Source organism: Ursus arctos, unplaced genomic scaffold, assembly GCF_023065955.2.
Source record: "Ursus arctos isolate Adak ecotype North America unplaced genomic scaffold, UrsArc2.0 scaffold_21, whole genome shotgun sequence".
NCBI lineage: Eukaryota > Metazoa > Chordata > Mammalia > Carnivora > Ursidae > Ursus > Ursus arctos.
Genome location: NW_026622886.1, coordinates 49,648,121 through 49,669,935, shown reverse-complemented (window position 1 = coordinate 49,669,935; position 21,815 = coordinate 49,648,121). Strand labels below are relative to the sequence as shown.

At 38.9% G+C, this 21,815-nt stretch overlaps 2 protein-coding genes across 2 annotated transcripts in view; one reads left to right on the top strand and one right to left on the bottom strand.

Annotated features, from left to right (window-relative positions):
* The window catches only part of HSD17B6 (hydroxysteroid 17-beta dehydrogenase 6), a 56,080-nt gene that overhangs the window by 1,089 nt on the left and 33,176 nt on the right, over positions 1-21,815 (top strand). The window lies entirely within an intron of this gene.
* Positions 619-21,792, bottom strand: PRIM1 (DNA primase subunit 1). Its single transcript, XM_026500232.4, has 13 exons — positions 21,584-21,792; positions 20,755-20,912; positions 15,453-15,559; positions 15,308-15,381; positions 13,880-14,016; positions 13,421-13,479; positions 12,314-12,423; positions 11,509-11,597; positions 11,204-11,345; positions 9,013-9,082; positions 8,256-8,347; positions 2,439-2,537; positions 619-888 (listed from the first exon to the last, which is right to left on the bottom strand). Exons 1-13 carry the CDS (start codon positions 21,684-21,686, stop codon positions 869-871), a joined length of 1,260 nt encoding a protein of 419 aa, XP_026356017.1. The 5' UTR covers positions 21,687-21,792; the 3' UTR covers positions 619-868.

Here is a 21,815-nt window from a genome sequence, read left to right as displayed (position 1 = left end):
GACTAATCCAGTTGTTTTCTGGGGAAAGAAGTCAGGAGCTACAAATGCAACAGTTGTAAAAAACACTCTACTATCCCCTATTGTAATCTAGTAACTCATCTCTTTTGAATTGAAGTTTTGCTATGTTTGGATGCCCAGTTTAAAATGATTTTTAAAAGATAGGCAGTGGAGTGTGGCCTGACCAATATAAATATCAGTAAGCAAAATTAGAAGTGACAGAATACACTCTCCAGGTATAATGGTAAGTGTCTAAGACTTAAGGACAAAGCTCTCACGCACCTACAATATTCAGTCCAGAAATAAGTAGGCTATATCCAGTGAGCTGAGATTAAAGTCTTGAGCATATTATTGCTCACTTGCCTCTACATATGGAAACTGGTAGAAATATATCAAAATACATATGGTAACTGGTAAAAGGTATATCAAAAATCTTAGAATTATCTTTGTATAATACTAACTTTTACAAAATGTATCTGCAATCCACTTATTCCTCCCATTATTGCTCCTTCCAGAAACCTGGACACTCTCCTTTGGTGGCCTCAAGAATCTTTTCAACATAATTTTTCAAAAAAATGAAATTTTGCTTTGAGCATTAAGACACATTATGGTTCTACAGTATTTATTAAAGATTTTAATTTTATTTATTTGAAAGAGAGAGAGCACGAGCAGGGGTAAGGGCAGAGGGAGAAGAAGACTCCCCACTGAGCAGGGAGCCCGAAATGGGACTCTGATCTCAGAGTCATGACCCTGGGATCATGACCCGAGCTGAAGGCAGACACCCAACCTACTGAGCCACCCAGACGCCTGAAGTATTTGATTCTTGAAGCTAGAAGATATATCTACATTGGTTTGAGGAGAGTTGTTATCTTCAGAAATCTTTCTGTAAATCTGGAATAGAATAGATTCTCATTAAAGGAATAGTAAAGGAAAACAAGACAAATCCCATTTATTTTCACATTCTGATTTGCTTAATGCTTCTATTAAATTCACATCATGCATAAAGATTTGCTTTCACGTTTGCTGAAGCCCACATTATAGGCTGAGCTAGTATAGAACAAGAAAACAAAGGACTTAATATAGCCAGTTGGAATGGCAGGTTCATTGAGGCTTTCCAAGTTCAGAGTCATCATTGCTCATTCAATAAGCACATATTTGAGTGTCTACTATGAGTTCAGCATTATCTTAGGCACTACTCTTTAACCATCATGCATATTATTAAAAAATGAAGTGGAAAGGGAGTTTGTATTTCTATAACACTACTACAGTTTTCTATGGTACTGATCAATCTCCTGAATAATTGCTCATTTCTTTCATTTTGACTTACACATATGTTCAGGTCTCTCCAAGTCAAAGAACTTTTTCTTTGACATTGCTGTCCTCTTAGTATCTCCTTTTACTTCCAATATCCAACAGGATTTTATCAGTTCTCTACTGCATTGACACTTGATAATCTCCTTGAAAGTTTCCTTTCCCCTGGCTTCTGTGACACTTTTAATTTTCCTCTTTCATCTCTCCACTTCCAAATCATTACCAACTCTCAAGGATGGCTCTAGTATTTGCACTTTTTGGAGATATCCAGTACTAGTGTCCTAATGGTAGTAGCCCAACTGGCCTCTTGGGCTCCATTTTATCCCCTACCTCTCCCCAGATACATTGTTGCTAGTTTTATCTTACTAGATAAAACTATAAATCATGTACTCCCTTCTTCAAAAACCTTTAATAGATTCCCTGTCCCTATTGAATTAAGCCCAAACTCTCAAGACTGGAATTCAAGGCCATCTATAACTCTGGCTTCAGTCTGCTTCTTCAGATTTCTAGCCCATCGCTTCCTGACACATCTTTTTCCAGATTAGCTGTACTATTGATGGCCTCCAGAGTGACCTGATGCTTTCCTGCCTAATGCCTTTCCTTTGCTGTTCCTTCAAGAATGAACAATCTGTCTCCTTTTCCTATTCCTGTACCCTTATCAAATCTCTGCTTGTGGAAATCCTATGCATACCTCAAGGCATGGTATATTGGCATTGGGAATTAGAATCTATATAGCATCTCACTGTCAAGAGTTCAAATACCACTCTTCTCATATGAAATCTTCTCAGGTTCTCTCAGTGAGATGAGATCTTTTTCTTAGCATTTTATACTTCTTTGTTTTGTATCAGTTAGTACTTCCTAAGGGCAGGGAGGCATGGTGTGGAATTCATCTTTGGATAATTACTCTTTGTTTCCCTCATAGTACCTGATACACAGAAGGTGTTTAATGTATATCTGTTAAATTGAATTAAGGGAGCTCAATTTTTAAAACACTAAGGATAGTAAGCTAAACCAATAACTTGTTTTAGGAGGGCAAAGGCTAAAGCTCTACAATTACTCACTTGCTAGATGCTTTAAAGTTCCCACACTTAGGATATAAACAGCTAAAAGGGAAAGGTATAGAGTCTTACCACTCTTCTTGAGAAGCTCTCCTTTTCGGGATTTATCCAGGTTTTCAAGAAACTGTTCAAAAACTTTTATATAAGGAGCTAGACTGGTCTTCTTATAATCTAAATTATGAAGGCCACGCATTATAATTAGCATTTTGGAAGCAAGAATAACATGACAGTATAATTTTAAGTTTCTTTAAAGAATTCTCTAGAACAAGAAGAACTCTCTAGAACAGTGCTGTCCAATATAATGAGAAATGTGTAGTTTATTTTTATTTATTTATTTATTTATTTATTTTTAAAGATTTTATTTATTTATTTGACAGACAGAGAAACAGCCAGTGAGGGAGCAAACACAAGCAGGGGGGAGTGGGAGAGGAAGAAGCAGGCTCCCAGCGGAGGAGCCTGATGCGGGGCTCGATCCCAGAACGCCGGGATCACGCCCTGAGCCAAAGGCAGACGCTTAACGACTGAGCCACCCAGGCGCCCCAAATGTGTAGTTTAAATACTCTAGTAGCAGGGCACCTTGGTGGCTCAGTCGGTTAAGCATCTGCCTTCCACTCAGGTCATGATCCCAGCGTCCTGGGATAGAACCCCGCATTGGGCTCCCTGCTCAGCGGAAAGCCTGCTACTCCCTCTCCTTGCCGCTCCCCTTGCTTGTGTGCTCTTTTTCTCTCTCTCTGTCGAATAAATAAAAATCTTAAAATAAATAAATAAGTAAATAAATAACAAATACTCCAGTAGCCACTTTAAAAAGGTAAAATTAATTTAATATTTTATTTAATCCAGTGTATCTAAAATATTATCATTAACATATAATAAAAATGGAGATATTTTACATTCTCTTTCATACTAAGTCTTTGAAATCTAGCATTTTGTACTTAAAATACATCTCAATTTAGATGATACATTATCATGAGAAATACTTGATCTATAGATTTGAATTATAAAATAGTGTAAAAGTAGGCTCATATACCCAAATTTCCCAAACATACTTATAAAGTTTTCCAATAATTGAATCAAATATCAGTTTTAAAATTTATTAAAAATTTTTAAAAAGATTTTAAAAAATATTTATTTATTTTAGAGAGACACCCCTTAAGATTTTATTTTTAAGTAATCTCTATACCCAACGTGGGACTTGAACTCACAACCCTGAGGTCAAGAGTTGCATGTTCCACCGACTGTGCCAGCCAGGTGCCCCTATCAGTTTTAAAATTTAAATTAATTAAAATTACATTTAAAAAATCAGTTTCTTGTTTATACTAGCCACATTTCAAGTGCTTAATAGCCATATGTGGCTACTGTATTACAACAGTGCTGCTTGAAAATATCCAAACCACATGTACATATCTACTTCTTAGTAGTCAGGCTTTCTAGTATTAGACCAACATAATCTATTGTTCTGTGTTAAGTCCCATACAATATTCCTTTCTTTAGAAATTGTGGCTTCAGTAATAAATAGTTTTAACAACAGAGCAAACATTAAAAATGTGAAGTCAGGGCCATTCTACCTGGAGACAAACAGAAGTTTATAGTCGTAGTGCCTTAACTATAGGTATTTTTTTGATTTATATAAAATTTTAAAAATGTACACAACAAAATTTTGAATACAGAACCGTAATCATCTATTTAATTACACAATCTATAATACCCAATAGGGGAGAAAAATCTGAGAACAAGATGAGATTTGGATTTTGGTAGTGTGCTATGTGTGCATGGAAGAGTCCTTGTAATAGTTCATTCAAAGAGTAAAAAAAGAAACTATACTTAAAAGAAATTTTAAGGGGTGCCTGCTTGGCTTAGTCGGTTGAGTGTCTGTCTTCGGCTCAGGTCATGATCCCGAGGTCCTGGGATGGAGCCCTGCTCAGCAGGGAGCCTGCTTCTCCCTCTCCCTCTGCCACTCCTCCTGCTTATGCTCTCTGGTGCGGAGCTCCATCCCAGGACCTTGGGATCGTGACCTGAGCCGAATGCAGACGCTCAACTGACTAAGCCACCCAGGTACCCCTAGAAAAGGAATCTTGATGAGAATATTAAGGATGAATATCTGAACTGTGGCAATTATGAAAGTACATTATATTTTGTCCTCAACTTTTACATATGACTTTTCTTATAATAATGTAAAATGTATACCAAGGAAACAGTTTAGTTTGGGATTAACCACATAGTACTTTGAACCTTTAATTGAAGATTCTAAGCTCCTTGCATATAGGTCTATGTGTTTACTTCACCACTGTGGAATATGTAATAGGCATTCAATAATTACTTAAATATTTACTATCTATATTAAGTACTCTGCTAAATTCTAAAAAAAGCATAAGCCAAACTCTTTGGTTTTAAGAAGTTTTTAAATGAACTGGAAAAACAAGTCCTGTATGTAGTAATAGAAAACAATATATAATTAAAAGACCAAAGAGGCATATGGATAATTATAAGACCAAAGAATCTACCAGTCAGTGTGGACCGAAGTGGCTGTGAAGTAGGTCTTAGAAAAAAGATATAATTAGGGGCACCTGGGTGGCTCAGCTGGTCAAGCATCCGACTTTTTTTTTTTTTTAAGATTTTATTTATTTATTTGACAGAGCAAGAGACAGCCAGCGGGAGAGGGAACACAAGCAGGGGGAGTGGGAGAGGAAGAAGCAGGCTCCCAGCAGAGCAGGGAGCCCGATGTGGGGCTCGATCCCAGGACCCTGGGATCAGGCCCTGAGCCGAAGGCAGACGCTTAATGAGTGAGCCACCCAGGCACCCCTAAGCATCCGACTCTTGGTTTCCACTCAGGTCATGAGATTGAGGCCTGCATCAGGCTCCACGCTCTGTGCGGAGTCTGCTTGAGATTCTCTGCCTCTCTCTCTGCCCATCCCTCCACTCATGCTCGCGATCTCTCTCTCAAATAAGTAAATACATAAAATCTTTAAAAAAGAAAAAGAAAAAAGATATAATTACAAGAGAAGAGAACATTCCAGGACTTGTGAAGAAGGGCAGGAACAAATGGTACTAGTGTGAAAAAGGACAAAGGCTTAAAATCACAGAAACTAAAGCGATAGTAAGGAAGTTAAATATCACTTATTCCAACCCCCACAATCTCTTAAGCACCCCTGACTGATGGCTATTAGGCTATTTATGAATACTTGAAATGACAGGCACTTTAGTTTATTTTTGAATAGTTATATTAGAAAATTTCTCTTTAAAATCTTCGAACAGGGGTGGCTGGATGGCTCAGTTGGTTAAGTGACTACCTTCAGCTCAGGTCATGTTCCCAGGGTCCTGGGTTTGGGCCCTGTGTCAGCTCCCTGCTCAGCGGGGAGTCTGCTTCTACCTCTCCCGCTCCCCCTGCTTGTGCTCTTTCTGTCAAATAAATAAATGAAATCTTTAAAAAATAAAATAAAACAAAATCTCTGGACAAAAGAAAAAGATATCCATCAAGAGACAATATTGTTAAAAAAATTGTGTTGAAGTAATGTATGCATGTTGTTAAAAAGAATAAAATAGTACTAACAGGTTGGAAAGAATAGCAGCTTCCTGCACGAATTCTGACCTCTCCATCCTCTTTTTTTTTTTTTTTAAAGATTTTATTTATTTATTTGACAGAGAGAGAGACACAGCCAGCAAGAGAGGGAACACAAGCAGGAGGAGTGGGAGAGGAAGAAGCAGGCTCCCAGCAGAGCAGGGAGCCCGATGCGAGGCTCAATCCCAGGACCCTGGGATCACGCCCTGGGCCGAAGGCAGACGCTTAATGACTGAGCCACCCAGGCGCCCCTGACCTCTCCATCCTCTTGAATGGCAACCACTTTTTTTTCCCTAGCACCTACTTCTAACAGCTGAACATTTCCAATGTTCAGAAATCCAAGGCCATTCTTCCTAGGTCTGTGGCTTTTTTGGGGGGAGGGGAAGTAGTAAGGAGTCAGAAAGCTAAGATCTTTTGTTAATTCTCAGTGTTCTGAAACTTCAAAATGATGTGCCTTGGTGCGGGTCTGATTTCTTATTATGCTGAGCCTTTGCAATAAAGGGCTCATTTCTGTGATGGTTTCCTATATAATTTTGATATGTTTTTCCCCTCCCTGTTTGTTGTTTTTCTGAAACTCCCATAGTCAGGTATTAGACCTTCTGAACTATTCTTCTTCTTCTTTTTTTAAAGATTTTATTTATCTGTCAGAGACAGAGAGAGCGAGCACAAGCAGGGGGAGGCAGGCAGAGGGAGAAGCAGGCTCCCTGCTGAGCAAGGAGCCAATGTGGGACTCGATCCCAGCACCCTGGGATCATGACCTGAGCTGAAGGCAGACACTTCACTGACTGAGCCACCCAGGTGACCCCTGAACCGTTCTTCTAATTTTATCTTTTACCTCCTTAAAATAACAACAAATTTATCTTTTTTTGTAGTACTTTCTGGAAAATCTTAATTTTTCTTTTATAGCCCTTCCACTGAATTTTGTATTCTAATGATTATGTTTTTGATTTCTAAGAGCTCTTTCTTGTTCTCTGAATGTTTCTTTTCATAGCATTCTGATCTTGCTTCATGGATATACTATCTTCTCTTATTCTGAGGATATTAATTAAAAAAAAAAGATTTTCAGGGTGCTTGGCTGGCTCAGTTAATAGAATACGTGCCTCTTGACCTCTGGGTTGTGAGTTTGAGCCCCATGTTGGCACAGAGATTACTTAAAAAAAAGGGGGGGGGTTTCTTTGTTCCTTGCATTATCTGTTTTCTCTGAGTTCCTTTTTCCAGTTTTTTTCTGATTTCATGTTGGAGATGTTTTTCAAATACTTCATTTTTTAAAAAGATTTTATTTATTTATTTATCTGAGGAGGGGAGGGGCAGAGGGAGAGGGACAAGCGGACTCCATGCTGAGCACAGAGCCAGATGTGGGGCTCCATCCCATGACCCTGAGAACATGACCTAAGCCAAAAACCAAGAATCAGAGGCCCAAATGACTGAGTGACCCAGGCGCCCCTCAAATTCTTTAGACAGAATGCTTGTAATCATTCTTCAAACAATAATAGTGGAATGTACTATGTTTAGGTATTATGTTAGAACTGGAAGAGATGAAGTGAGATTTTTTTGTTTGTTTGTTTTGTTTTTGTTTTAGTGGAGTGATGTTCGAGCTTGGGTTTTGAAAGAAGGTAGCAACATTTGACCAAGAAAGGTCAATCAGAGATCACAGATGTGCACTGTGTTACAATAGTCACTTGCCACATGGGGCTATTTAAAATTAAATGAAATTGAAAATCCGATTTCTCCCAGTTCAAGGGGAGTGTGCCACACGTGGCTAGTGAGTACCACACTGGGCAGTGCATTACATTTCTATCATCACAGGAAGTTCTACTGGCTCTGTAGCTGTAGAGTGTCTCTTGGGTGTTGGTATGTGAAGATTTGGCTTCTATTAGTAGGAAGATTTATAAATTCCCCAGCTCCTTCAAATTCTTGAATATACAATTCAACCACAGTTTAGATATATATTTACCATAATACTCTCCGGATACATCAGGAACAAAGAACAAAAGTACTGCATACATAGTAGTTGTTAAATAAGTAGCTGTTGAACCTAAGATTGTGAGAGTCAAACAACTATCAACACAAATTGATAATTTAATCTTATAGATCCTGGCATTTAGATGTTGCTCAGTAAATATGTGCTGACTTAAATTAGATTCAACAGCACCACTTGGGCAATTGATGAAAGGACAGAAACATTGCTGTGGTATTATTTGTTACTGAGCTGGTTTCAGGATAAACATTGATCCATTCTGGGCTGGATCCAAGCAGAATTAATTACTGGACTGACAGAAGGACGTCTACATAAGAAACTTATGTTAAAGTGAGACTTCAGTATATTAACATACCTCTGGTTCTATGTTTGATATCAGATTCGGCTTCGTTTCCCTCCCTTCCCTCATCATTAATGGAAATGGCATCCAATTCACGGCAGATGGAGCTACAAATAATAGAATAAGAGTTTGGTTTTTTTTTACTTTTTAACTCTATACTCGATGTGGGGCTCGAACTCATGACCCCAATATCAAGAGTCACATGCCCTACCAAATAAGCCTCAGAAAAAGAGAATTTTAATTTTTTTTTTAAAGTAGCCTCCATGCCCAGTGTGGAGCCCAACTCGGGGCCTAAACTCATGACCCAGAGATCAAGACCTGAGATGAGATCAAGATTTGGACCCTTCACCAACTGAGCCACCCAGGGACCCTAGAATAGGAATTTTAAAGTTGGTTGTCGGTCAACATTACCCAGTGTATGATAGCACAAGAATCCCACAAAATTTTCTGTGAAAAAACTGTGTGACCAACTAAATTTGGGATATTCTAAAAATCACAATCTCTTCTTGGAGTTTTCCATGCATAATAAAAACTGGGAAATCTTGCAGTAAAGAACATTTTATCTGTGTAAGTCATTATTTCCCAAACTTACTTGAACTTACGATCTTTTTATTAGAGAGCAGCAGCTTGTGGTCTCTGGAGCTCACTAGGAAATGTTGCTGTACTAAGGCATCATCATACAGCCTCAGAGCAAAAGGGATCTAATGCATCTACTTCAAATTCAGAGTAACAGCCACAAACAAAAAAGGACTGTCAATGAACTGGAACATACCTTATGGTTGGAACAGTAAATGGATCAAACTGGTCCACTTTCTGTAAATCAATAGGCACAGAAATACGACCTGTAAGAACCAAAAGTTATAAACTGATGATTGTAAAATACAATCCTATATGTTATTTGGGCTAAATCTTAATCTAAGGCTTAGAAAAAGGATTAGATTTATCTGTTAAAAACAATAGCTAGAAATTACTTCCACATTAGCTGTGCTTTTACTTTCTCTTAAAAAACCAAAAAAAAAAAAAAATAGGTATGAAAGACAGTTGGGCTATTATCTAGTGCTCTTATCTCTACTTTTATTTCTATCTCCTTCTTCCTAATATCCTTTTATATTTAAGTACAGAATGATATCAAATTTAGTGAGTCCTGAAAATGAAATAACACAGATATAGTTCATTTCATTAACTTGGTTTATTTGCTGAGATCAGAACAGACACCTGTATGTTGGGCATCTTTAGAAAGCATTTTGGAAATAAAATAGACAGCATTCTACTACCCTTTCACAATATCCACATCTGAGATAACTCATAAAATTCATTACATCTCAGAAATGAGATAATGAATCTAAAGGATACCAGGTAAATAACAAGTAAAATAATTAAGAGAATTGGGAGTTGCTATTTGAAGACAGAGTAAAAAGACTGCAGCTACGTAATGGGAAAAGTATATAATCAAAATATATATACTTATGAACATAATTATTTACCCAAACCATGAATATTAGAACAAGGGGATACCCACTATAGCTTTAGAGTTAGGTTTGTTTGTTTATTTTTTTTTTTAAGATTTTATTTATTTGACAGAGAGAGAGATAGCAAGAGAGGGAACACAAGCAGGGGGAGTGGGAGAGGGAGAAGCGGGCTCCCCGCTGAGCAGGGAGCCAGAAGTAGGGCTCCATCCAGAATCCTGGGATCAGGACTTAAGCTGAAGGCAGATGCTTAACGACTGAGCCACCCAGGCACCCCTAGAGTTAGGTCTAAAAAAAATTAAGAAATACGTAATGAGCACTGGGTGTTATATAGAAGTGCTGAGTGGCTGAGCTCTACCTCTGAAACTAATAATACACTATATGTTAATTAATTGAATTTAAATAAAATAAAAAAAGAAATATTAAGCTTATTACCAAAAGAAGCTGAAAACACATAGTTGATAGGTTTGGAAAGGGGCTATTCAAATATATGGACTAGAGAATCATTACAAATTATTAAAGGAAACTAGGCAACTTGGGAGAATTGAATGTGTGACAGATGCTTTTCTAAGCACTTTACATTTTATTATTTATTTAATTTAAAAGACTTAGAGAGAGAGGCAAAGACAGAGAGGGCACAAGCAGGAGGAGAGGCAGAGGGAGAGGGAGAAGCAGACTCCCTGCTGAGCAGGGAGGACAACATGGGGCTCGAGCCCAGGATCTGGAAACCACGACCTGAGCTGAAGGCAGACACCCAACCACCTGAGCCACCCAGGCGCCCCAGCACTTTACATTTTAGATCTTCACAATAACCCGCTGAGGTAGGTACTATATTATCTCCATTTACAGATGAGGAAACCAAGACACAGAGAGTAATTAGCCTAACATCCCACAGCAAGTGGTAGAGTAGGATTACTGAGGCTAAAAAGGACAACTATATACAATGTATATGTTTCCTGGTTGGATGAAGCAAAGTTTACGTCAATATAGTCAATACAGCAACTGTTATATTTATTTTAAAGTCAGTTTTAGTCCATCAAAACGTATCTAAGAGAAATGTGAAGTAGGAAAGCTAAAACTATGGAAAAAGAACTGGGGGAGGAGGCACAATGGGAAAAGCACGGAACTTTAAGTTTTAAGAACTGACTTCTGTTCCTAGCTCTGACACGATTTGTTTTAAGACTGTGAACAAGTCACGTTAACCTCTTGGACCACTGCTTCCTCATCTATACAATGAGAGCTGTTGTCCTGTGATTTCTAAGTTCCTCTATAGTTCCAACACTAAACCTCAGAAACCCAGAGGAAAATTATTTATGTAGTGGAAACTCATCTGGTAGCTACCAATCGACAATTAAAAAATAATTTAGGTATTAGCTGACAGTCTTTCAGCCTTTAATATCTCAGGCATCATACATATTCACACCCAGTGACACGCTTACTAAAACAAAAAATAAACTAATTTTTCTTCCAGTTTTCTTTACCTTCTTTACATTGTACCTGTTTTAGGATGAACACTAAAAGGGCTCTTCAGTAAATGATTGATTCCTTTGCTAACATTGATATCCAGCCGTGGAAAACAGTACTGGAGCATGATCTCCCATTCAAGCCAGGGTCCACATTTGTCATTTTTGGTATTATCCTAAAAGCAGATGCAAGTCTAGCATGGGGATCAGTAGGAACTTTTGCAGATTTCTTTAAGAGGTTAAAAAATGGCTTTCAATGATCTTTAACTTACTAAGCAAAACAATTAGAATTTAACTAAGAATTATTATATTTATAATAGAGATTTCAATGGAGTATACCTGACAGTTGATGCCTTGCTTCAAATATTCCCAACGCTGAAGTGAATTGTGACACTTCTGGAAGTTTTGCTGAAGTTTCTCATGAATTGGTGATGAGTCATTAAGGAACACACTCTTTTACAGCACATCGATGAACAACTTATTTTCAGTATGTATTACCACAAGGCTATCAAAAGTTTACTGGAAAGTAATTATTGTTTTCTAAAATGCAAATATTAAACACACATCCTTAAAAAATTCCCCTGTAAAAATATATACTGATATGACAGAAAGAATGCCAAAATAACTATATGGTTTAATGTAAAACCTTTCCCTGGTCTGTACATATTTTGACAAAATGATTCAGCATTCCTTTAAGTACCTATTAATTCTACGAGGATCGACTTCCAAAATGAGGAAATTTATTTCCAAAATGGTCTCATTTCTTATTGTATTCCAGACTAGAAATACTAAAATGCAGAAAAACAGGAGTTGTTTTGTGTAAAAAGATTAAACTTACAAGAGTAAGTATACGACAATATGTAGGTAGAACACATTTATAATCTAGATCAGTACCTGTAGCTCACATAGAAATGGCCTTGAGGGGGCGCCTGGGGGCCGCAGTCGTTAAGCGTCTGCCTTTGGCTCAGGGCGTGATCCCAGCGATCTGGGATCGAGCCCCACATCAGGCTCCTCTGCTGGGAGCCTGCTTCTTCCTCTCCCACTCCCCCTGCTTGTGTTCCCTCTCTCGCTGGCTGTCAAATAAATAAATAAAATCTTAAAAAAAAAGAAAAAAGAAAAAAGAAATGGCCTTGGGAAAGGATATTTTCAGGAACGAGGGCTAAAATCTTATCCCAGCTTTCTTTATTTTCAAGAATATCTTGATCAACTAAGGCATATTCTTCAAAGTATTTTTTTATTATGTTTATAGACTTGCTGTAGGAATAACAATAGCATAGTCCTAATACTATTAGCAACACATACACTGCATAGTTTTTTTTGCCATTTGGGAGGCTAGTGCTTGCTTCTATTGAATTTTTTTTTAATGAGCATATATTAGTCTAATAAGAAGACAGAATTAGCTAACCAACAGAAATTAGCTACATAAAATGGGAATAATACACCTTCACAGGGTTATGAGCGTTAACTAAGACATTCTAAGGGGGAAGAACCTAGTACAGCACCTGGCTTCGAATTCAAGAAACGTTTACTTCTTAAACTCCACAATTTAGCAGATTAATAGCATCATAAATATGTAACAAGGGTAGAAAGCAACCAAGCCAGGACAACATAACAATACATTAGTAGTGGGGTGGGATAGAGTTTACAGTTTCTACCCTGAATTACTTGCTTAAACATCTCAACAATTATGTAGTGCTTAGCAATTTGCAAACAGACTTCACCATCTACTGTTTCATTTAATCTTTGCCACAACTCTGAGATGGATGGAGCAGATGTTGTTTTCCCCATCATACTTTAAGGAAATAGAGGCTCTAATATTTTATCAGGGTCTTAGAAAGCCACAGAACAGAGATTCCTACTCTTAATGCAATGCTCTTTTCACCTAGAGAAGTAGTGAATTTGGTAGAAAGCGTATGCATTTTGAAATTAAGCAGACTAGGAAGACATGAATCCTAAATTTAACAATTACTTGTGTGGTATCAAAGAAATTATACAGTCTTTCTAAATCCTACTTCAACTACAAATGGAGATACCATCATGTCCCTTATGAATTTGTTATTAAGACCAATGATAATATTTGTAAAGCACCTATCATGAATACTGCAGCATAAAACAGTCATTCAATTAAGTCTAGCTATTATTACCTGTAATATGCTACCCCCATAGAGAAAATTGGTAACAACGTAATTCTAAAAGCATGTGTAGGTAAATTAGACACAACTTAAACTGCATGGAGTCTTTTCCAACAGACCTGACAAAAGGGTGAATTTTTTCACTTAAGTGGACTTTCTTTTTAACGTCTTGACCACCCTGAAAAATAAACCATCAAAAAAGAACTTCATGTATATGACACAAATGAAATAATTAAAAAATTTTTAATGTGCTCTAAAGATATTAATTAAATTCTGTCAAAATATAGGAGTTTAGATGCTATTTTATATAGTCTCAATACCTGTAACTTTCTGGGTTAACTTTGCTTGACATAATTGAACCAGAAAAGTAATTTTCCTTTTGCTACAAAGGAGCATACTTACAGCAAAATATGAAAGATCTTAAAAAATGTAGCTACTATGATTATTTGATCTGCTGCTAAGATCATCTGCTCTGGAATGTGGATGCTATAAAAGACAGTTTCATTTTTTTCACTAAACATTTCAGGCTTGGTAACATCTAGCAAATAAAGAAATGTAGAGTATCATTGAGATCTTACCTTTACAAGACTCAAATACTCAACTATCCCAGAACGTACTGCAGAGGACAGTTTTCTAACAGATTCATCACAGACCCAACAATGAACACCTCTCCTTCCAGAATATACCCAGAGACGATGCTTAAATCCAAAGTCCTCTGAGGAGGGGAGAAATAATAGGTTTTAAAATCTGTAAATAAATTTATAAACTCCTGGTTCTTGCTTATGTCCTTGGCTTCATTTTTACCCCTTATTCACATGTACTCACCTTAACTATTAATTATGTGTAGTTTTCTGTGTCTCCCATGGTCTTGCCTTCATGTTTATACCTATCCTGTTCTCTGTGCCAAGGATTTCTTCACACCCCAGCATTTCCATTTCTCTCCCTGACCAATTGCCATTTATCATTTAAGACCCTATCTAGGGATATTTAAAAAGTTAATAAATTTAAAGTGTTTAGAACAGTGCCTGGTACATAATAAGCATCTTATCTAAGAGTTAGCATTTTTTTTTTTTTTTGCTTCTTAAGAGTTAGCTCTCAGGGCACCAGGGTGGCTTAGTCAGTTAAGTGTCTGTCTTGGGCTCTGGTCATGATTCCAGGGTCCTGGGATGGAGGCCCATGTCAGGCTCCCTGCTCAGTGGGGAGCCTGCTTCTCCTTTTCCCTCTGCCTGCCATTCCCCCTGCCTGTGCTCTCTCTCTGTCAAATAAATAAAATCTTAAAAAAAAAAAAAGTTAGCTCTTTTTAGTGTATGTGCTGCTGAAGCGAGGACAAGAGTTAGCTTTTTTTTTTTTTTTTTTTGAGAGAGAGAGAGAGAGCAAGCATGGGTGTGCAGGGGTGGCGAGGGGCAGAGGGAGAGAGACAATCCCAAGCAGGCTCCATGCCCAATGTGGAGCCCAACACGGGGCTATATCCCAGGACCCTGAGATCACGACCTGAGCCGAAATCAAGAGTTAGAGGCTTAACTGAGCTACCCATGTACACTGAGAGTTAGCTATTTTTAATATCACTATCATTCTTATCATCACCTTTTCTGATCTAATCTCTTTCCATTCCTGTATGCACTCCTGCTGTTCTATATCCCCATGGCACCCTGTGCACATTACTTAATGTAAATGTAATCTTCAATTTTATTTGTCTCCTTCTTAGACTGTATAACCTACTTGAGGCGATCATTATCTTTTATATTTCCCTCATCTAGAACAGTTTGTAGCACACAGAGCTGCTCGACAGATGACTGATTTGAGAAAAAACTCACTGGTTTGATCAACAGCTTTATTAGAGTTTCACGTACAACTTTATTCTAATCATCTTTTCTTTTCCAGCCATATGTTTCAAGGAAACATGTTAGAAATCTATGAGATTTGATTATAAAATGGTATAGACAGACAAATATTCAGAGGAAACAGATTCTTGCATTTGACCCCGTTCAGACACTGCCAATACTTGCCTTTCAATGCTCGGTCGATTATGCGTATGGCCATCGTCATGAGGGTCCAGCACTTAGAACATATGTCTGCAGAACTGGAGCAGAAGCATCATTACTCACTGTCAGTGATATCACCCACCCTACCAGCAAGGCAAGCAGTGCTTACCTACAACATCTCCTCACATCATCATAGTCTGTCATGTCAATGTCAAATACCAGTTCTTTTTCCTGAGCCTGGAAAGCTCCCAGTTTCACTGTATTGTGTTGATTGGGCTATAAGGAGAAAATATCAATCAAGTTTGTATGAGAGCTGTCATGCTGCCAATTATGCTATTTTCTATCCACACAAAGGAAGTGGCCAAAGAGAATTGAAAAAAACCATAATATAATGCCAACTCTACTCAGTTAAAGTTCATTAATTTGGATTCTACACACCCAGACTCGATGACAATGTAAATTTCATCTACCTAAAACAGGTTTTGATAAATATGTATTACCATAGATATTTGTTTTACCAGTTCTACTGAGATATAATTGATATGTAGCATTGAATAATTAATATTTGTTAATCAATAGAAATCATAATAAAGTTTTTTAAGGTTTCTGATAAGGAAAAGTACATACAAATAATTAATGCCTTGTTGTTTTAAAGACCTTTAATTACTACCGGACATATAAGTAACAATAATGTATTTAAAAATTTTCAGTAATTCGGGGCGCCTGGGTGGCACAGCGGTTAAGCGTCTGCCTTCAGCTCAGGGCGTGATCCCGGCGTTCCGGGATCGAGCCCCACATCAGGCTCTTCTGCTATGAGCCTGCTTCTTCCTCTCCCACTCCCCCTGCTTGTGTTCCCTCTCTTGCTGGCTGTCTCTATCTCTGTCAAATAAATAAATAAAATCTTAAAAAAAAAAAATAAATAAAAATTTTCAGTAATTCAAAAGATCTCAATTAGTTTGAACTGAGCTTTTGGCTCAAGCTGTAAGTAGCCTCCTTTGAGGCCGTGGACCACCAGGTATAGAAAGGAGACTGAATAGAGATACTTATCTTGTTCTTTTCAGACCTGCACAAAAATGATAGTAAAGGCTTTCTTAAGAAAGGCATAAGTCTTTTAGAAAAGGACCATAGGGGAAAAAATTTTTTAAAAATTAAAAAAAAAAATTAAAAAGTACCAGCGAGCAGAAAATACCACCACAATTTTTATAAGGATACCCATAAGAGCTGAATCTTAAGCTCTCAGTAAGGAAAGATAAGAAGGAATCCAATTTACACCTCAGCATCCCCCCAAAACTCAGGTGACAATGGGTATCCCTGGAAAGAAAGAGAGAGAGAGAGAGAGAGATAGAGGTGAAGCTAAGATTAAAAATAGGAGTATCAGTTAAAAATCTATTTATGAAGCAGTTAGTTCCCTAGATTCCTCCATTTACTCTGCAGAGCTAGATGACTGTGCTTTCATCTCCCTGGCAAAGACACCTGAATTATTATCTGGAGAACCTCAAACAGTGGGTCTCTCTGGACCGGGATGGGGGCAGGAACAAAAGGTGCATTTGAAGAAAGTGTATTATTGTACTGATATACAGAAGACTAAATGGACATTTACGTGCGGAAAGTTGAGACCCAGCCCTCTCCCCCACTTCTATACCTATCACTGCCATCCCAGGCGGGAGACCAGAAGATTCCTCTCTGAAGAATCTGATCAGGAATGTCAGGCACTATTATAGGCTCTAGGAATAGAAGATCAGTGATCAAAACAAAGACCTCTGTGCTAGTGCAGTTTCCATTCAAACAAAGATCTAGAGAGACTGACATCAGAGCTTCTCCTCCCAAAATGGCCCAGCCAGATCACCCTGTAATAAAAAAATCTCAGCCATGTATACACAACTTCCAATCAGCTTTTTTAGTACTCTATTTTTAAATATAACAACATGTACAAAATTAACAGACTTACGAGGAAAGCCTCTAATATGAAAGAGGAGAAAAAAAACAGGAAAAAAAAAGCAACTTTGAGAAAACAGACTCTACAACAGAAAACTTAACTATCATTGATATCCTCAAAAGATGAGAATATCAATAAAAAAGTACAGAATGCTCTAAAAAAAAGTTCTTGGAAATTAAAATATAATAGCAGAAATGAAAACCTCTGAGGAAATTCCCCAGAAAGTAGAGCAAAAGGACAAAAAAACAGAAAACAGGAGGAAAAAAAAAAAAAAGAATTAGTGGACCAGTCCAAGACACATAACATCTAACTTTGGGATTTCTAGAGAGACCAAAGATAAATTATGGATAGAAAAAACTGTATATAAGAAAAAAAAAGATAGGGGTGCCTGGTTGGCTCAGTCAGTAGAGCATGAGACTCTAGATCTCTGGGTTGTAAGTTCGAGCCCCATGTTGGGTATAGAGATTACTTAAAAATAAAATCTTAAAAAAGAAAAAGGAGGGGCGCCTGGGTGGCACAGCGGTTAAGCGTCTGCCTTCGGCTCAGGGCGTGATCCTGAAGTTATGGGATCGAGCCCCACATCAGGCTCCTCCGCTAATGAGCCTGCTTCTTCCTCTCCCACTCCCCCTGCTTGTGTTCCCTCTCTCGCTGGCTGTCTCTATCTCTGTCAAATAAATAAATAAAATCTTTAAAAAAAAAAAAAAAAAAAAAGAAAAAGGAAAATTTCCCAGAATTGAAGGACATGAGTTCATGATCATAACAGCCCATCAAGTATCTAGCACAACAGGTGCAAAAAGATGCACGCCAAGGCACATCACTGTGAAATTTTAGTACATTAGGGACAGAGGGGATAGGGAGAAAATCCTAAGAGCTTTCAGGTCCAACACAGTGGAACAAGAATCAGAATGGCATTGTCTTCTTAACAGCAACACTGGAAACTAGCAGATAATGCAAAATTCTACGGGAAACTGATTTACAAACTCAACCATTAGTTAAGCATAAAGGTAGAATGAAGTCATTTTCCAGATACAGAAAGGGTCCAATATTTTCTTTTCCATGCACCTTTTCTCTGGAAGCTCCTGGAGGATGTGCTCTACCATAAAGAGGAAGTAAACCAAAAAGAGAACAAAGGATTTGGGCAACACGATCCAAAATGGGAGAGAGGTGAAAGGAAACTGGGGTGATTACAAGACCATATTTATCCATGAGGCTTAGAGAGAGCAATCAGTCCAGCTTGGAGGTCAGAACTGCCCATGAAATTTCTTTGGGATGAAACTGGTGGGTCTGAATACATCGGGAGATTCAGACAATTGGCAAGGAGTCTGAGGTTGATTTAGTGATCTAACCCTGATTTTTATTATTTATTTATTTATTTATTTATTTATTATTATTATTTTTTTTAAAGATATTTATGTGACAGAGAGACAGCCAGTGAGAGAGGGAACACAGCAGGGGAGTGGGAGAGGAAGAAGCAGGCTCCCAGTGGAGTAGCCCGATGTGGGACTCGATCCTAGAACGCCGGGATCATGCCCTGAGCCAAAGGCAGACGCTTAACGACTGCGCTACCCAGGCGCCCCTAACCCTGATTTTTAATCTAACACATTAGGACATGTGGAAATGGGAAGGCAAGATGAGGGTAAGCGGTAAGGTAAAAAAAAAAGAAGAAAGAAAAAGAAAAAAAAAGCTAAATCCTAGTCTGCCAGAGTAGAAGTTCAGTAGATAATGCTTAAAATGGAAAATGGAAGAAATATAAAAATGTTATTTACATACAAGGGGCAAATACCTTAAGAATTAGCTAAAAAGAACTGGTTGCCTCTAGGGAGCAGAAAATATGGGAGTAGGAGACCCTTAAAAAAAAGTCTGGGGTACGTGGGTGGGTCAGTCAGTTAAGTGTCTGACTTTTGATTTTGGCTCAGGTCATGATCTCAGGGTCACTGGATGGAGCCTGGCGTTGGGCTCCACGCTCTGCAGAGACTGCCTAAGATTCTTTCCCTCTGCCTTCTCCCTGCTGGGCACAAGCTTGCGCTCTCTCTCTCAAATAAATAAATAAATCTTGGGGGGAAAAAAAAGTAAAACCTCCATACAAAAGCTATTATCCCATGAGTGTGTTTCTCCCCCCATGTGTGTATTTTTTTTTTTTAATGGGATAGTTTTTTTTTTTTTAAAGATTTTATTTATTTGACAGAGAGAGAGACAGCCAGGGAGAGAGGGAGCACAAGCAGGGGGAGTGGGAGAGGAAGAAGCAGGCTTCCAGCAGAGGAGCCTGATGTGGGGCTCGATCCCAGAACGCTGGGGTCACACCCTGAGCAGAAGGCAGACGCTTAACAACTGCGCCACCCAGGCGCCCCTATTTTTTTTTTAATTAAATTTACTTAGCACGAGTAGGGGAGAGGGGCAGAGGGGGAGAGAGAAGCAGACTCCCCAAGCAGGGAGCCTGACACATGGGCCTGATCCAATTACCCTGAGACCATGACCAGAGCCGAAGGCAAAAGGCAGCCGCCTAACCGACTAAGCCACCGAGGCGCCCCTCCCCCACCCCACGTGTGTATTTTTAAGGAGAGAAAGAAGGGCAATTTTGGTATGTTCATTCATTCAACAAATAGCTATGGTGTACTCTCTGCCAGGCACTATTCTAGGCATTTAGACTGTATCAGTGGCAATGATAGGAGGAGTGGCAGGTTGCAGTAGGCCTCGCTGAGTGAAGACTTGAGGAGGTGAGGGAAGGAACCAAGGAGATACCTTGGGAAATGGGCTCTGGGCAGTGGAAACTGCTTGAGCAATGGTCCCTGTGGCAGGAGTGGAGTGAGTGAGGGGGAGAGAGGGGCTTTTACTGAGTGAAGTGGAGAACCACTAGAGAATGGTTTTTGAACAGAGGAATCACAGACTCTAACTTGTTTTAAAAGGATTGCTCTGGCTACTGTGTTGAGAATAGACTCTAGAATTTATAGGAGCAAATTGTTCGGAAGTTTTTACAGTAATTCAGATGAAAGATGATGAGGATGGTAGTAGCACCGGTACCAGTGGTTGGATTTCACATACTATTTTGGTAGAGCTAAAGAGATTTCCTAATGGAACAGACAGAGGAGTGTGAGAGAAATAGAAGAATCAAGAATAACTCCACGGGGTGCTGGCCTGGCTCAGTCAGTAGAGCATGTGCCTCTAGATCTCGGGGTCACATTGGATATAGAGATTACTTAAAAAACAACAACAACACCTCTAATGCTGGAAGACAATGTAATTCTTTTAAAATTCCCTCCTTTAAACCATGCTTACTTCCTCATTTATAATGTATCGATTTTTTTAATAATCAATTTTTTTGTCCTAGTGAGAATACAACCAACTCACTTCCAAAGGATTTCCAGTCAGTGATGTAGAGTATCAAAGAACAACAAATATTACAATCCACTTGCAAAAAGTTAAAGTGGGACTCAACTAGAATAAACTCTAAAAATTTAACCTCAAAACAATGGGAGCACCAATCCATTCTTGGTTTAAAAAACAAAACTACACAATACATAAAAAAACGATTTCTTACTCTGTGGGAATATACCGCGCCTATATCAATCTTGTATGGATTCATTTTCTGCATCTCCTTTTCCAGATCACTCTGGTTGTTGAAGGATTGGTAGCGAATGTAAATATCATCTTTCAATGTGAATGAAAATTCACGGTGTTGAAAGTAATTCTTTATTACTGCAAAATAAATATACAATTTTAAAGTTAATTTGGTACTTTATTCGGCCCCGGGCATTAAAACATTAACCAATGATAAGATATTTTTAATGAGCCCTCCGTGCCCAACACTGTGCTACATGTTAACAAAAAATAAAAAGACCTAGTCAGTCCCTAATTTGAAGGGGCTTACTATCCTGCATCTGATAGATAAAAGTAAAAATGAGGTAAAGGATGCAGAACTATTTTAAAGATGTAATGTCACCAGTCCCTCCTCGGTGGGCACTAGTAAGTTCAGCGGCGAAGAGTTCAGTGACTCTCGTCTTCCGGGACAGAACACGCCTCTGCCGCTTCAAGCTACGACCCAGTCATCTCCTCGGCTCAGGCACCGCGGCAGGTAAACGGGGAACTGAACAGGAGTCCCACCACGTAGCGGTAGGAGCAGCGGCTCTTTCTTTCACTCTGTGGCCGGAGGCTGGTTACCCTTTATAAAGGCTCTCGACCCTTTATACCTCTGACGTGGTGGTGGTGATGGCGGGGGGGGGGGGGGGGGCTCCAGATAATGCAAGAAAGCTCCGGCACAATGCCTAACGCAGAGGAGGCGCTTCATATTGTCATTCCAAGGTACCCTCCCAGAACCTCTTCACCCTCCCCGCCGAACCACTACCCACTCCGCTCCCGGCTTCCATCACCTCCGCCATAGTTGAGCCAACGATAGTACTGGGCGTAGGGGAAAAGCCTCCGGTAATAAAGCTTAAGCAGCTCGGGCAGCTCGGCTGGGTCAAACGTCTCCATGGAACGCAGGACTCAACGTCTGCAGTGCTACCGCAAGAATTGGCGGGAACCACACAACCGGAGCCTCTGACACTGCGCAGGCGCGCTTTGCCCGCGTCCCGGCCTCTGCACGGGCCTCTGGGAATTGTA